The sequence below is a fragment of the Camelus bactrianus genome, chromosome 4 (genome assembly GCF_048773025.1).
Source record: "Camelus bactrianus isolate YW-2024 breed Bactrian camel chromosome 4, ASM4877302v1, whole genome shotgun sequence".
NCBI classification, from domain to species: domain Eukaryota; kingdom Metazoa; phylum Chordata; class Mammalia; order Artiodactyla; family Camelidae; genus Camelus; species Camelus bactrianus.
Window position 1 is genome coordinate 27,556,140 of NC_133542.1, and position 16,738 is coordinate 27,572,877.

The following is a 16,738-nucleotide window of genomic DNA, read 5'->3' on the forward strand; positions in this document are numbered from 1 at the left end:
CTCGTGACACGTAGGTGTGCTAAGAAGCAACTCTGATATCTCTCACGCAGTAGGATCTCTAAAAACAATTTCTGGCTTATTGATTTTACATAGAAGATTGAGAAAACTAACCCCTTGCCCAGAAGGCATATTAAAATCGTGTTAAATCCAAGTGGCTCATGGTAGCTATTGTTTTGATTTATTGAAGCCAGACTAGACTTAAATGTGATGTGTCTTCAGGGAAGAAGCCACATGTAATACTGTAAAAACTTCTAACCTCTACTGTTTAGCTGGAGAAGTTGAATTAGCACTGTCATTTGACCTGGTGCCAAGAAAGCAACTTCCATTATTCTGTCAATAATAGACTTTTATCCCACAAAGTGGAGCTTCTCTTAAATGTTTCTTAGAGCATTGGTGTGCTTTCATACACTGATGTAATCATGCAACATTTTGTTAAGAACTGACAGTTTCTTCTTCTAGAGCATTGCCCACAAAGTGGCATGAGCGGATAATGAAGTTCAGAGTTGTTGGCTTTAGGATGGCCTGAACATGGGAACAAAATAAGTAGGGGCTGCCCCATTTTACAAACCAACTTATTTGCTTCCTAATACAAAGGCGCCATGGTTCCAGTTTATGGTGCATGTATGGTAGGTTGTGTCTTTCGTGGCGGTTGTGATGGAATGAGAGGAAAAGAGTGAGAAATCTAAGTGTCTTTGTGTTTTCTTCCCTTTCTTCTCTCTCCCTCTCCCCTTACAGGCTCTGAAAGTGTTCCAGCTGAAATTTCAGATCGCCCTGACTCGCTGCGGCTTCCGAGGCAGTGATTCCAAGCTGCCAGTGTGTGCTGGTGCCAAGCTGCAGGATGGTGCACGTAGCCGGGCTGCTGCTGCTGCTCCTCATCTTCTTCCTCCACGCGGATGCTGAGAGTAAGCCCTTCTCCCTTTCTCTGAGGGGCTGTGACCGTAATGAGTGGTTTTGTTTGCAGTTGGCACCCGGCTCAGGGTCTCTGACTATGTTTCCTTTGGAAGTAAATCCTGAGACACTGGTGGGATCCTCCTTGGCTACCAGCCAGCCTTTCAAATATGTGACTTCCTTACCATTTCCTTTCTTTCTTAATGTCCTTTTTCTTGTGCATCTAACTGCTCATACCGTTTTGCCTTTTCTTTTCTTTTCTTTTTTTTGCTACTCTCACTAGCCCAGTGACAAAGATACTATGAGACCAATGATATAACTCAAACTGGGATTAACCAGTTGGTGGTGCCAATAAGTAAACATTGCTCAGACCCATTAGAAATTTCTTTAGTTTTGTGGATATTTCTATGTTTAGAAAAATGCACAATGTCACATTGAGCCCAATTAAACTCCCAAGCCCTTGTAGCTGTCATAGCAGCTGTTCTAATGTACTGTTTCCGACAGCTGTCGTGGAGTACCGTATTCAAACAAATCAAGCAGAACTGACAACTTTGTGGCTGGATGAAGGGTGTAGAAGAGTGAGGAGAATTCTGTGGAGTACAAACACCAAAGTTGTGATTATTAGACTCAATTTATGAAACTGAGATTGTAGTCAATTAATTAGCTCGCCAATTAACGAGGAGATCGTATCTCTTTGGTAATTAGGAAATCATTAGGCCTACCTTGTTTGCATGTGTTTCTTTTCCCATCTGTCCTTTGGCCTTTTGAAAGAGACAGTAGTGGAAAAAGGCATGTCTCTGGCTTGTACTCACTGATACGTCCTGTCCTCGGTAGTAGTTTAGCTCATATGAGAGTTGGCCATTCTCTTTGGGAGTTGCTGGATATTATTAAAATGTGTAATATCTGCAGTTATTAACTTTCTCATCCACTGACTATTTCAGTGAGATTAAATTTGATTCATGTTAAGGATGTTTCAAAGACAAGGATCCTGGGTCGTGTTGGCCTTTACATTAATTGTATTTCGACAAGAATTTCCTTAATAGCAGCCAATTTCTTTGTTTAAATAGAGGCTCTATTTTCTAAGGAGAGCTTTCCAGGAGTGAAAGGAATACTGTTAATAATAGGATACATACGGAACGTGCATGTTTTAAGCACAGCATTCTCTGGTTAATAATGTATATAGTCTCCTAATTAGCACTTGAGAGTGTTGGTTTAAGGTGAAGCCAAGGAATTTCTAGTACAATGCCAGCAAATAATTAACTGGGAAAAGACCCAAATGAAAGATGCTTGTGTTATTTTAAAGCCGTTTATGTCAAAATGTATTTTAAAGTTGAAATCTAAATTTAGTTTATTGAAGAAATCAGGCATATGGCTTTCTTTTTCTGCTTTGGCTAGAGTGAAAAAGTAAGTTGTTTTACACTTGTGAATTTTTGGCAAAAGCACATTAAGACCCAGGGAATCCAGTTTAATAGGAGATCTCAGAGACTTTCTTAAAGTTTAGTAGATATCATTATCATAGATCCATGAAGTCATCCTTCCAGATAAGTAAACCTGTTCTTCTACTGAGTGGCTTTGCTTTTGCTTAATTCTCTGGTGTAAGGTGGCTGACAGATGTCAAGAGTTCAGGAACAAGTATTGTAAAATTTAGAATTACATTTTAGAAACAAGCTAATCTGCAGATGCTCATCATCGTCTACGCCTTCTCCTTTCATCTCCCCTTCTTCGTCTCCCTCTTGTAGTCCTTCAACACTTCCTATGCAGTAAAGTCTTAAATAAGAAATAACAGAGGCCCCAGTTAACAATTGTTAAGATATTTACCGTGTTGTATATTTGCATGATACCAGTTTTCAGCTTCAGGATGTAACCTGAAAAAGAACCCATTCTCTCTCACTCTTACTAATGCAGCTAAAAGGAGGGACAGGCTTCTTGTTTGCCACGTTCATTTTGTTTAGCTTTGCCCTTGTATACTCAACCTTGATGTAGGGTATTTTCCCTGTAGGATTCATTTGGCATTGTGGAACAGCATATGCAACCTGAGCATTCCTGGCGGAAGAGGAGAAACAAGCCATATTTTTTTAGGTACATTTTAAAAGAAGAAAGAACATCCCTTAGTAATCTTGGAGGGTATTCGTGGTATATGAAAGCACATGGCAGACTTGGATTTATAATTTTAGCCACTAACAATGTTTAAACAACAATTGATAAAATTGGATCTAGATTATAATCCATTGAATTGTGCCATGACCTTCTCTTGAAACACTGGAAAGAAAAAAAAAAAAAAACAAGATATAAGTAGCTCTGAAGAAAATTTGATTTCTTCACAATCATGTAATGATGGTATTTCTTAGGCTTCTATTACCCGTGTCACTGGTTTGTTTCCCTGTACTTTGATTAGCACATCTAACCATATTTGTTATTTTCTTTCCCCTAACTGTATTTTGTATTCATACAAGAGATCAGGAGTTATATTTCAAAATTTAATAGTAGCTTGTGAGAGCCATTTGAGAACTATGGAGTCGGTTTTTTGGGGTTTTTTTTGTTTGTTTGTTTGTTTGTTTGTTTTTGTTTTAAATACGTTCTCTTTTGAAGAAGAGAATTACATGCAGGTAGGGAGTAGAAAGAAGCCACTCTCTGGTACCCTGTTAATGTGTTCATCTCGCTACTGAAATGATTAACTCCAAAGAGCTGGGAGTCAGGATTATAATCTGCTGTGTGGAACATGGTAGCAAAGTGCTGCTGTGACTTTGCATTAAGTAAGAGAGTTCCTGTGAGCCTTGGTTAAAACCCAGGTTGAAAAATTGTGATAATATCCCTTTATCAGAAAATTGTAGTCTTTGCCATTGCCAATTTTAAAGTGTTCTATAGATCCCCACTATTATTTTAAAAGGCTCGATGTGTGTGTGCTTGGATCCTTTTTCTTTTCAATTCCTGTGTCTGGAATACTCAAAATGATTTGGCTTGTTGTTTCTTTAGTGCACGTACACATGGTAGAGCTGTGGTCTCAGGAAAGAGTCAAATGTGAGCACTAGTGGTAGCCCTTCCTCTTGCCAAGCTGACCGGTTTTCTGTAGTGGTTTGATTCAGGTCAATTCAGGGATAAGGTGCGTATAAATTATCGATGAATTTAGGTTGTATTATGTTAGTGTAATCTTGGTGAATATTCTTCTTTTGGCTGAGTTTTCATAATAGTTTCTGGAACTTTGTGTAGCTTTAATTTACAATTTACCAGTCATTAGAAGAAAAAACAACTTGATGCAGAGCAAGAACCTGCTATTAGCACCTTCTTTCCTCAAGCTGGTTTCACTCTAATGAAATTGCTTATATTCTAGACCTGAGTTTGTACTTCCTGGCCACTGTAATTGGACCTGAGTGTTTACTGGATTTTTATTAGAAACATAGCTCTTCATAGTTTAATTCCTAGAATGGTTTAGCTCATCCTTTTCCTGTTGCTCTTTGCCGTTTTTCTGTCTCAGACGGTGAACACGCCCTAATTTTCCTTCCTTACTGTTCAGGGACCTCCCTGTAGTCTCTCTCTACTCACCGTCTTTCCATCCTAGATGAAAGCAATTAGGTTTCTTTTATCCACTCTTTGGTATTACATCCCTGTATGCAATAGAAATTCTTTATTTCTTTGGCATTAGAGAATAGACTGATATCTATGCTATAAGATAATTGTATTTTCCTTACTTATTTTCTGATGGGCAGCTGGGGTGTTGGTTAAGAAAGTAAGCTCTGAAACCAGGGTCTGGTTTTAAATTCTAGCTGTCATTTTGTCATCAGGAGCATGACGCATCATGCTCGTTGCCTGTTTTCCTGTCTTAAAAATGTGGATGATGAGTGATGATGATGATGGTACAGTACAGTACTCATGGGTTTTATGAGGATTGAATGAATTAATGTAAAACCTAGCTCAGCAGATAACACACTGTAGATGTTTAATAAATGTTATGTTATATCATGATTCAAAAACACTCAGCTAAGATTTTTATTGAGCACTTGTTTTAGGTACTGTGCTAAAATTATTTAATTTGATCTACAGATTATCAGCATTTTAGGTAGTTGATAAACCAGGTTTTCCAGCAGACTAAGAACATCCTTAGCTCATTAAAAATGTCCTTTTGTTTTCATTTTAGATTATGAATGTTTGAGTGTATATATATGTATGTTTGTATGTGTGTATTTATATCACAGAGCATTTAATCATCTTTTAAAAGGTAAATTGCTCCGAATGATGAAAATGTTCTAAGATTAGAGTGGGGTGATGGTACTGATGTAGTATAAATATATTAATGCCATTGAATGTTTTAAATGGGTGATCTGTGTATCACGTGAATCGTATTCCAATAAAGCTATTTTAAAAAGAAAAGGAAAACTGCTGCTTAACCCAGCTCTCAGGTTAGACCCCCTTTGATATATGTCACCTGGATGAAAAATGTGCTGGTTCCTTCAGGCCGTTTAGAGTAGATGTGCTTATTAAGGAGAGCAGGAAGAAAGCCAGTTCATTTTCCATGCATCTCGGTGCCTTCCTTGTTTTCCTTTTCTCTGAATTTACAGAGGTGTGGCAAAATAAAAACCTCGCTGCTCCCAACTCATTCCTCCCCTCACTGTAAAGTAGCAAAATTAGCAGCATCCAGCTGTCTGTGGCAAGGAAAACATTCCAGCTATTTTACTGATCCTTTAGTCCCATTGCAGAGTTTTCCGTAGCTTTCCGAATTAATTGCTCCCAGCAGAGCTGTACCTACCTAGTAAGGTTAAGAATATGTCACAAAATCAACAAATGTGAACACTTCAAAGCATTTTATTGCCTGTAGAGGGACTTGCTTTTTTTTTTAAATCCACAGTATGACACATTGTTATTTCTGATCTCTATTTGTGATGAGGCCCCCAGCTCAAAGGGTGGAACAGTATCTGAAGCATTTGTGAATTACTTCTTGTTATTGCTAATAGCCTGGTGAGATTTGATTATATTGTGCTATGATTTCCTCATTTCCTTCCCATCACATTCTTAGTTTCTTTAGTTTTCCTCACATAGCTGCTCTTTACCTTATTTCAGATAACCTTGACTTGTTTGGGAGCCCCCACTCTTCTGCCCATCTTGTCAGCTTCAGTTCATTCAGAGAACCCAGCCAGCGTCCATCTTGAAGTAAAGAATCAAAGAGAAAAGTACTGGTGGTTGGGTGGAAGCCATTTCTCCTACCTATAATTTTGTCTTTTGTCTTTTCCTCAGTTTGCTTTAGCTTCATTTTTATATTCACCAAACGTGTGTGTGTGTGTGTCCACATGCCCCTGATACATGAAAAGCTTTGTACATAATGATGGGAGTATACAGATTTAAAGAAGTGTGGTCCCACACCAGCTTGTAACCTTCCTTCAGAATTCAAAGCTCATTTTTCAGAACTCGTCCAAACCATATTCTCAGATTTTATCTCCAGGCAGGAAGTAGGGCTTAAGAATATGGACTCTGAAGCTGGAGTACTAGTGTTAGTGCTCAAACCCTGCCTCTGCTGTATAGGTGTTCTGACCATGTGCAAGTTACAAATCTCTGTGTGCCTCACATCTGTAAAATGAAGATGAAAAATGGCACACACTTGATATGGTTATGAAAAGAATTAAATAGAGAACTGCTTGCAAAGCATTTGAAATAATAGGATTAAATGTTCACTAGATGTTAGTTACTGTTTTTTTTTTTTTCTCAGTTCTCATCAGCTTACATCATTTCCAAATTAGAAGCATCCATGTTTAGATCTCGTTGACACTGATTATCCTATTAACTTTATGATTTGAGCAGTAACTTTTAAAAATGTAAATATATATCTTTATATATTCATTTATGTCTCCTAAGGGCATTGACTGATTGGCTCATTCACATATTTAATAGTCCCTTTAATAAATCTTTACTGGACACATTTCCTGTGTCAAGCATTGGGGTAACTACTGAGTATACAATGGTGAGATAAAGAGATATGACCCGTTCCCCTAAAAGGTTTAAACTCTAGTGAAATGGACAAATATTTAACATTAATCTCAAACTTTTCATGTTTTCTAACTGTGATAAACCTTATAAGGGAAGAAAATAGGGAGGTTAGTCCCTCATCTATTCGGAAGAAAAATAAAGAGCTTTCCTGAAGGTGAGGGTTTTTTTTATTTTTAAATAACTTTAGACTTAAATGTAAGTTAAAAATTGTAGAGAAATTGCCCATGTACCCTTCACCCAGTTTCCCCCAGTAATAGTATATTACCTAATGACAATACATTATCAAAGTCAGGAAATCAACATTGGCACCACACTATTAACTAAACTACAGATTTCACTAGCTTTTACATCAACTAAAAAAAAAAGATATATATATATAGTTCTGTTAAATTTGATCACATGCATAGCTCTCTCAGATTTTTTGAGCTAACATCTGATGGATGAATAGAAGTTAACTAAATTACACCTGAAAGAGCTGTTAAGGTTCAAGAAAGAACTTGCTCTTATACCCCAAGAGAGGCTAACCTAGTGTATTCTGGGGACTGAAAGAATTGATGTGATTGGATCCCAGAATTCAGATAAGGCTAGACCAGTAATCAGGACCATCTATTGCAAAGCATCATAGAATTTGTCCAAGGTTTTGGTTTTTATTGTAAGGATGGCTAGGGGGGTGAGAGAAGCTATTGTATTAAAAAAACAAAAACAAAAACACATCCTTGCTGCAGGATGGAGAAATGCTTTGGAGCCAGGCCAGTGGAGAGTGGCCTTGAGATCTTATAAGAAGCTAGTTGGAAGTTAAGGAAAAGAGGGTACCAGGTGATGAGGGTAAGGCAGGCCAGACTACCTTGAAACTTAACAAATAATTTTAGTTGATTTTTATGGTGATGCATTCTTGTAAAACTTGAGCTACCAACAGACTATTATAATTCTGAGTAAAAGAAAAAACCAAGTTAATAAGGGACAAGTAATCCTTTATTTTTAGCAGGTCATTTTTTTTCCCCCAAAAAATATATCACTGCACATTTCATAATGTCTCTTTTTGGTTGTTGACTTCAGGTTATTTTATTTTAATCTTACCTTTATGTTAATATTTGTAAAAAAAATACTCTGGAATCAGAATTAGTTTAAAATTGTGAATGAAGTTCAAAATCCTACTACAAAAGGTATTTTAATTTAGTTTTGTCCTCTGACAAAAGTTTTAAATTCACTCCAATTTGTGATGGATTTTGCATAATCACAACATAGTGTTGTGACGTCTTTTATACTACAGTTATTAAATGTGACATTAAAATATACTAAGTACTTACGTCTTCAAAAAACTTCAGTTTACATAAAAAATCACAGTATATTACTTTTGAGCTGTAAGCACAGAAAGTGTAACAAATTGATTAAACTAAATACATTTCAATTGTTTTTCTTTCTTAGTTTTTGTTACTGCTAAATAAATGTCCAAGAACCTTATAAAGGAGTGAGAAAACAAAATTTCTATTGTTTATCACTAAAAGGGGCAGACTTTAAGTATTGCTTTTTGCCTGTTGACCAGATCGTTAGAACTATCTACATTCCTTATATAGCCTAGGATTTTAATTTTTTTTTTTTTTCCCTAGAAGCTCTTTTTGGTAATGACAAATGTGGGGGGAAAAAAAGAGCCTGGATTTTCTCAGTACACTTTTAAAGATTTTTAAATTGTTTTATATTTGGTCAAGCTGAGATTTTTAAGGACTTAATTTTTAATTTGTAATAAAAGTTTTCAACTTGCTTTTTTCAAAACAGTTAACAAACTGCAAACACCTGTTATTAAAGGTGTTTAAAAAAGAGTGGGGAAGGCATTCAAAGCTTTAATCAATAGTGATTTCAGGTTGATAGGGAGAAACCCCCTCTAATATCTGTATGAATCCTTTAAAAGTAAATTTAAATCACAACATTTAATTTTAAAGTAATATTTCACTCAGTAAATGCTTACTTGTGTGCCCCAAACAAGCTGGATACTGATTCTTATTATCACAGAATTTAGTTTCTGGTTGGAGCAGGGCTGGGCAGGGAGGGAGGAGATGTGTAGCAAGGCAAGGTTATGGATGAAAGGTAAACGAACAATGTGACTTCGATAGTTACCCTTCGGAGGTAATGAAACAGCGTGATGTGCTGTGAGAGTAAGAGGGCATATTAGGGGAGGGGACAGCATAGTCCTTCATTTTATATCAAGGAAGGGGTTGCTTAGTGAGACATGACACATAAGCTGAGTGATGGGAAGGGATCAGCCATGAAAAAGTGAAGTTCAGAGTATTCAGGAAGGGGGAACAGTGATTCACAAAAGCCTTAAGGAAAGAAGAAGCCTAGTGTGTTCAGAGAACAAAATAAAATCCAGGAGACTGAAGCACAGCGTGTGAGAAGACATACTTAGGAGAAGGAGGAAGGGGCTGGGGCAGGTGGTCCCATAGGCCTTGGCAGGAACTGGATTGCTCGGTGAGTGTGTAAGGAAACTGACATATTCTTGGGATATTGACCTGTGAAGCTTGAGTTGGGCACCACTATCACTGGAACAAAGTAAGTTTTTCTTTCACAAGTAGTACATTGAAGGGTTGGTGCAATCTTCTGATCAGGATATAAATTCATTTTCTAAACTGCTGGACTGAAATTTCCTTCGTGCCTTCCAGTATAGACTTTGAACACAAAAGCCTTTGGTTAACAAAAGCAAATGTATCTACGTTTAGCTCATTAGCTCGGGCCAGTTTTGTTTTCCTTTTAAAGCAGGTACTTTTACGTTGGAAACAGATAATTAAATCAACACGTCATCCACAGCCATAGTTGGAGAGGACTAAGGAGGGTTCATATGGACAGCAGGGCTGTGATTGGAGGCAGTGGCCGACATAGACTTGCAGGGAAGGGAACTTGAATAGGGCTTTTCTCCTATGTGCTTCCATTTAGTCAAGGTTATAGTAATAGGATTCTTGATTGCTGTATGGAAAGTATATTCTCTCGATAGGTGAATTTTAATAAACTCTTTCCTGGTAAACCTCTTTGATGTGGTGAAAAAAACACTATTGCTTATATGATTTAACATATTTGGACTTAGTTTTAAGACCAGGGGATATGTAGGGTAATAAATAAATAAAGGATTATTAAACCATAACTTAAATGTGTTTTCTCTAAAATAGTGCATGGGATTAGCAACCATATTTGGCTTAAATTTTGGTCCCTTTGCTTACCTGAAACAGTTTTCTCAATTCTTCTGCTCAAAGGTCTCACAGATTCCTGTGAGATTTAAATGAAATCCTATATGCAAAGTGCTGTGAGCTTCTGATGCATAGTAGGTGGTCAACGAAGTTTCATTTTCATTCCATCATATAAGCCATAATGCTTTATGTATGCAGGAATCAATTATCTAGCACTTTCACTATTTTCATGATTTTCAGTTCAAGGAATGAAGCAATATATACCTTTTTTAGGCAGCATCAAACAAGAAAAAAAGCATCCATTTCATGGATTTGTATTATAACTTATGTGCTGAATGTTAAGTGAAATCTCTCACCACTGTGTTTATGCTGTCAGTGTAGCCCAGGGTTTCTCAAGCTTGACACTACTGACATTTTGGGCTCTATCATTCTTCATGTGTGTGGCGGGGGGACTGCCCTGTGTATTACAGGATGTGGAGCGTCATCCTTGGCTTCTACCCAGTAACACTCTGGCCCCCAGTTATGCTGACCAAGGTATCTTTAGATATTGCTGAATGTCCCCTGGAGGACAGAATTACCTCTGGTTAAGAGTCGTAATAATGCGTAAGCTCTGGTACAGCATGTTGGTCCAGAGATTAGAAGAGGGAGATGCTACCTTTTTAACAAAAGGGGGCAATTTTGTCTGAAATATGATAGGCCTTTCACAAGCTCTTGAAATGAGCTATGCAAACTGAGAAAGAAAAATCATGGTTTTGTTTAATACCTCTATGACCGGAAACAGATTGCCCAACTTCATGTCCCAGTTTTGTTGTTTTGGAGTAGTGCATGGTAACTGTGGTTGCTGTGAAGATTCAATCTTAACTCAAATCTATGCCTCACACGTAGTAAACACTAAATAAATATTAGCCATTATCATTATTATATTAACTATGTATTTTATAGGTTATTAAATTAATTTTGTTAATATATTATTTTTATTTTATTTTAGCAAGAAAATCCAATTTTATCTCATAGTAATGATCGTGATCATACCTCCCTTTTGTATAATTTTTCAACAATTTATATCTTTAATCTGATTTGTTCCTAAATACTCTAGGAGTAGGCAGGATACCTTTTATCATCCTTACCTTTCAGATAAAAGAAACCAAGGGTCATAGCAGACGACCTGCCTGGAGCAAAAAGGTAAGCAGGGGGTAGAGAAGGTTCTACAACTCGGCTCTTTTGACTCCTTGCACAGGAAAGAGGCAGAGCAGTTATAAAAAAAAGTAGGCACAAGTACTCAAAATGCCTAAGGGATGCCACTACCTCGCAGACCCCGGAATCCCTTATCCATTGTAGTTGTGCAGCAACTTCACTAATAGAGTGAGGATTCAGAGTCATTGAGGAGAGATTAGACCATGTTCACAGTTTATACACTGTGTTAGAATTAGAGAAACATAGGGTGACTTACAGAAAGGCTTCTGTCTTGTTTCAGTTAGGAAAGAAGAAAATACTATCAATTTGGAAAACTTTGCAATTTGTGAAACTAGTGTTTATTATAAAATGACTTTCATTATTCATTAAGCTTCCTTGTCGCTCTTATCTGGCAATTTGATTTGAAATTGTCAGCAGGAGGGCCTGCCTTCAAGATTTTATCACCAGAAGCATGATGTGACCATCCTCCTAGTCATGTTCTAGTCAATTGGAAATCATGGCCAAAGTGTTTTAAAGCTCCTCTCAAGGTGGTGTCAGATTCCCCTTGCCTTGAATGTGGGTTAGTTCCTTGAGGTGCTTTGACCTGCAGATCACTGTAGAAGTGAAGCTACACTTAGCCTGGGCCTAACCCTTAGAAATCTGGAAGCTTCTATGTTTACTCTCTGCCACCTGGTGTTATCACAGGAAGACGCCCAGCTATCTTGCTGGAGGGAGAGAAAGAGATGCCCAGACAGCCCACACATATTGTAGCCATCCAGGTGAAGAGCCAGATATGTGAGCAAAGCCATCTCGGCTTTCCATCCAGAGTCCCACCTCCTCCTGATGACCACAAGCCATGGAAGTGACCTCAAGTGAGACAAGGAGAAGAACTGCCCAGCTGAAGCCCAAGTGACAGAATCGTGTGCAAAGAAATACTTGCCTAAAGCAAGTTTTGAGGTGGTTTGGAATAAATAAATAAAAACAGCAATAAATAACTGGAACACATGGTCTTCACTGTCATCAGAATGAAGCATCTACCGACTTGAGGAGCAACCTTGGACCTGTCGTTGCTTTAGTCTATCTTCTTTGGCCCTGTACCACAGATGACATTCTCAGTAACAAGCATTTAAAGGCAGTCCTTTTTTGAGTAGATGAACACATTGATACACAGCAGTTAAAGCCCTATTGTGTGCTAAATTTCTGAAATCTTTCCACATTTTGCTTACCTTTTGACCAGAGGTTGGCAAGTGATTTTGCCAAGGACTATACAGTAAACATTTTTGAGTTTGTGAGCCATGCAGTGTATGTAACCACTGTGAAATCTGCCATTAGAACAAGAAGACAGTCACAGACATTACATAAGTATGTGGGATGGCGGTGTTCCAATCAAACTTAATTTACAAACCGGTCCAGTGAGCCGGCTTTGGGCTGAGGGTCAAGGCTTGATGACCCCTGCTTTTGACCTTACTCTCAGGTTCTCACCAGAGAGTGGGGAGTAGAGAATGTTTATTAGCAGAAGACCTTGTTTTAACCTGATGAGATTAGTTAAAGGAAGGAGACGGGTTTGGTTAGCCTCTTTTAGCACTTCACTTTCTTAGTAATGTTTATTGGGAGCAGATTAATTAGAATAAATAAGTTCAAGGAGCACATCTCTTGATAAACAGAGATGTTTAATAGCACTTAACCTTTAGAATTTATGCAGAAGAAGCTTTGCATGTTACTGCGCTTTATGTCTTTTGGGGGTGCTTCAGGTACTCGGCTGTTAGGGCTGTTAGTGCCACTCCAAATTGCAAACTCCTGACAAATGAATAATTTATTAGCTGTGGGATGGTTTTCATTGCACTCTGAGCCTGACATTTGGAGCTATGAACATCTTAAATATAGAGAAAAAAGTGCTAGGAAGTGTTCCATTTAATGGGCATGTTATAACAGGGTCTATAAAGAAACAGGTTTGTAATCATGGGTATTGAAGCCTGATATTGGTTTCATAAAGGCAAGCAAAAGCAGAAACAGAAACGTCATGGTGAATTTGATCACATCATGGCTGCTTCTGGTATAGCTGTCCTCTGTACCATCTCAGTGCTCATAAATCAAAAGCAAAATAAGACTCTAACAAGAAAGCACCAGTGACCCAGCAGCAGTGCTCAGAAATAACACTTATGATCCACTATGTCAGCAAATTGAAAGGCCTTCACGGGGCACAGAGAGGGGATGGTTTGCGATTGATTGCTACTGCAATCCCTGACTCACCTGGGAAAATTTAAATTACCAGCTATTGCCGGCTTGTTCTGGCAGCTACTAGAAGGCACAGGTTCCTGAAAAAGTATGAAAGGCATAACCATATTCTCATAAGGTTGGAAGTTGTTTAGAGTTGTATGAAGAAAGAGGACTAATTAGATTCAACAAAAATCTTGACTGAATATGAAGGAACATGACTAATGGTTAAGTCTATTCGACTCTGGAGTAAAATCTCAAGGGAAAGCGTGAGAGCCCCACTGCGTGAATCATTTGAAGGAAGAGGCCGAAACCACTGTGGAGAACTACTGTTTCTGAAATAATCAAGACTACATCAGCAAAGGGATATAAAAAGATCATTTAGCAATTGCAGAACACGTAATTCTTTTTGCATTTTAATTGTTCTGATTTGGAATGAGAGCTGGAAACAGGAAGGGTATTATGATCATAATAATGAAACAATTGCTTGTATTCTGGGATCTCTTTTCTCCAGAGAATTTGCAGTTTAACAAATGTGTCTGACGCCACCACTGGGCAGGGAATAAATCGGCTCACTTCCCTTTGGGGTATTTACTCAGGCTGCTAGGCACCTCTTTGTGGCCTAAAAGAAGCTTTCTCGAATTACTTATAGTCACCAACATTCTGTTTAGCTGAAGAAGTGCTTTCTAGTTTTCCAGCTTTGCTGGTATCCTCCTCTCCCATTCTGACTGCACAGCTTTGCCATTCTGAATCTTATCTCCTCTTCTAGCTCCATCTCTTCTGTGGTCTTTGTCCACTCTTATTTAGTACCCACTGTGTCCCGGGTACTTGTAGGTAACAAGAAACCTGAGCTAAGTCACTGCTCTCAGCATAGTGGGAGAGGCAACAAATAGATAATGACAACACAAGGAAGTGTGTGCAGTAGTAGACATGTGCACAGGGTGTTGCTAGTAGCAGGTTGTTGGAATTTGTGGGGAACATGAAAGCAGGTATGCTTTAGACAGAAATACTGGAGGGCATTAAGGCAAAGCTAAGGAGCCTGGAGCTTGCCTGGTCAGTGATTCTCAACCTGATGATCCTTTGGAATCCCTTGGGGATAAAGTAGAGCTGTCATGTCTCACACTGACCAATTAAATCAAACTATATTAAGGTGAAGACCTAGCATAGGTGTTTTTTAAAAACTGTTCCTTAGTTAATTTTCAAGCACAGCCTGGCATTGACACCTAATAAAGGAAGCAATGAAAACGTTTAAACTGGAAAGTGATGTGGTCCAATGTACATTTTTGATAGATTGCTGACAGTTGTGCAGAGGATGAACTTGAGGGTGAGTTGCTGTAAAATCGAGTAGGGTAAGTGTCACCAGCTATACGATAAAGAGGGGCCAGTTACAAACGTATTTAAGAGAATTAAAACCTTGCTGGATTTTGTGATGGGTTGAACTTGGTAAGTACTGAATGAGTCGTAGAGGGAACAGGTAGACAGGAGAAGTAGCCAGAAGAGTGTAGACTTCTTTATGTATTTCTCTTCCCCACTATCCCAGTCCTCCTCTGCCAATACATCTAATGCACTTTATTATGGTTTTTGTGTTTCTCCTAACACTTCTCATAGTTGCCATACCTTACTTTTAGACAGAATTTATAGACAAACTCTAATTTTAGTTTGTCTAAAGTTCTCACTTTCCGTGCCCAGAGAAAGTGTATTTACTCATCTCAGATCCTGCCTCCTTGCCCTCATTCCAAAACTGGGCCTTGAATACAGGCAGGGGTAGCAAATTCAATGCCCACGGTGACCAGTCAGGTAAAGTTCATTAATGAAGCAGCAGGGCAATTCTTTGGAAAGTTTATGCTGGATTTCATGTGTGAAGCAACTGCCACCCAGTCTCTTCTTGTCATTTGGGAATGCATGTCCAGGATTTTCTGATTTTCCTAGAGAGGCTTGAAGTACAGATATAGATGGGGGAAGTATCCCTAATTTTCACATACTCACTTGAGTTAAAAATGACTAAGCCACACTAATACTGAAGCCCAAGGAAAAACACCTTTGGGATGGATCTGGTCTGGGACCACAGGTTTCCAATCTCTGTGTGGAGTCCCTGGAGAAATTTGTGAAATTGAAATGAATAAACTGTGTCAGTCCCAGCAGTTTCCAGCCCTCTTGGTGGTTAACGATGGCAGAAAATTTAACAAAGCACCAGCAGCAAACATTTGGGCTGATTCTGTTTGTGGAAAGTAAATTGGAGAATGGATTCCATTACCAGGTATTTCCCACTAAAATATAAAGCAGAAAGGCATATTTAAAGTCCTTTAACTGCAATTATATAGATAACTTCCAGTGAATGTGAATTGGCAATGATGAATTATTCATTTCAGTCCTTCCATCCCCAGTTATGTACATTCTAACCAGGCCAGGTTCCAGGACCTCAGGTGGCCCCTCATGGCCCGAGGCTAGGGATGGAGGCTCCACTCCTTCCTGATCTCATCTGTCCCCTGAAGTCCAGCCAGCCTGGTTGCTGGAGCTCCTTTTCCTCCCAGGGGCTGCTCTGGCTACCCAATGTGAAGCCTCAGAATGTTTAAGGCTAAAGAGCAGTTGAACAGTTGTTCAGCCAGCAAATTAGCATTTCAAAGGCCTGTGCTCAGAAGGGCACTGCCCAAGAGAGCAGCTGGGTGGAAACAGACAGGTTTATAGGAGTTTACAGTCCTGTCTGGGTAATAAGATATTTCTGTGAAAATGACTTTCTATTTGTAGGAAGACTAAGGATTTGATTTTGCTTTATCCATCTTGGTGGAATTCTTTCTAGACTGTACTTTGCACTTCTCCATCTTAAACAGATCAGATGAAGCATGATTGTTGCTTGATCTTTTGGGTGACAGTAATCAGGAATATCGATTATTCTATTTCCCTGTTATATTGAAATGCCCTGAAGAATCACTGTGGTATAGTTGGCTGGACTGCTGCATTTTGTAATTTTATAATTTTAGTTAGAAGAAATACAGTGTAGTGGAAAGACGTTAGCTTCTAAATAAAAATATATGGCTTCAGAACCTGTCTTTTGCTATTTGCTAGATGGGTAGTCTTGAGGAAGTATATTAATCTCTCTGAGCATAATTTTATTTATTCAGTTAATATTTTCTACATCTGTCACCTGCCAGTATTTTGCTGGTTGCTGGCAATTTGACAGTGAATAAGGTGAACCAGTGCTCTGCTGTAGCTTCTAATCTAACCTTAGATTTTTCATCTGTAAAACAGCACTTGTTTTCATAGGGATTAACTGTGATCATGTGTGTGAGGGATGTGGCAATGATTAGGGGCTCATAATT

At 38.5% G+C, this 16,738-nt stretch overlaps 1 protein-coding gene across 18 annotated transcripts in view; it reads left to right on the top strand.

The window, feature by feature from the left end:
* Positions 1-16,738, top strand: part of PTPRD (protein tyrosine phosphatase receptor type D) — a 1,875,536-nt gene that overhangs the window by 1,494,900 nt on the left and 363,898 nt on the right. For all 18 annotated transcript variants that reach the window (XM_074361573.1, XM_074361575.1, XM_074361574.1 and 15 more), the window contains one exon: positions 736-902. In XM_074361573.1, the coding sequence (XP_074217674.1) occupies positions 839-902 (64 nt within the window). In that variant the 5' untranslated portion in view covers positions 736-838. The remainder of the gene's footprint in view (positions 1-735; positions 903-16,738) is intronic.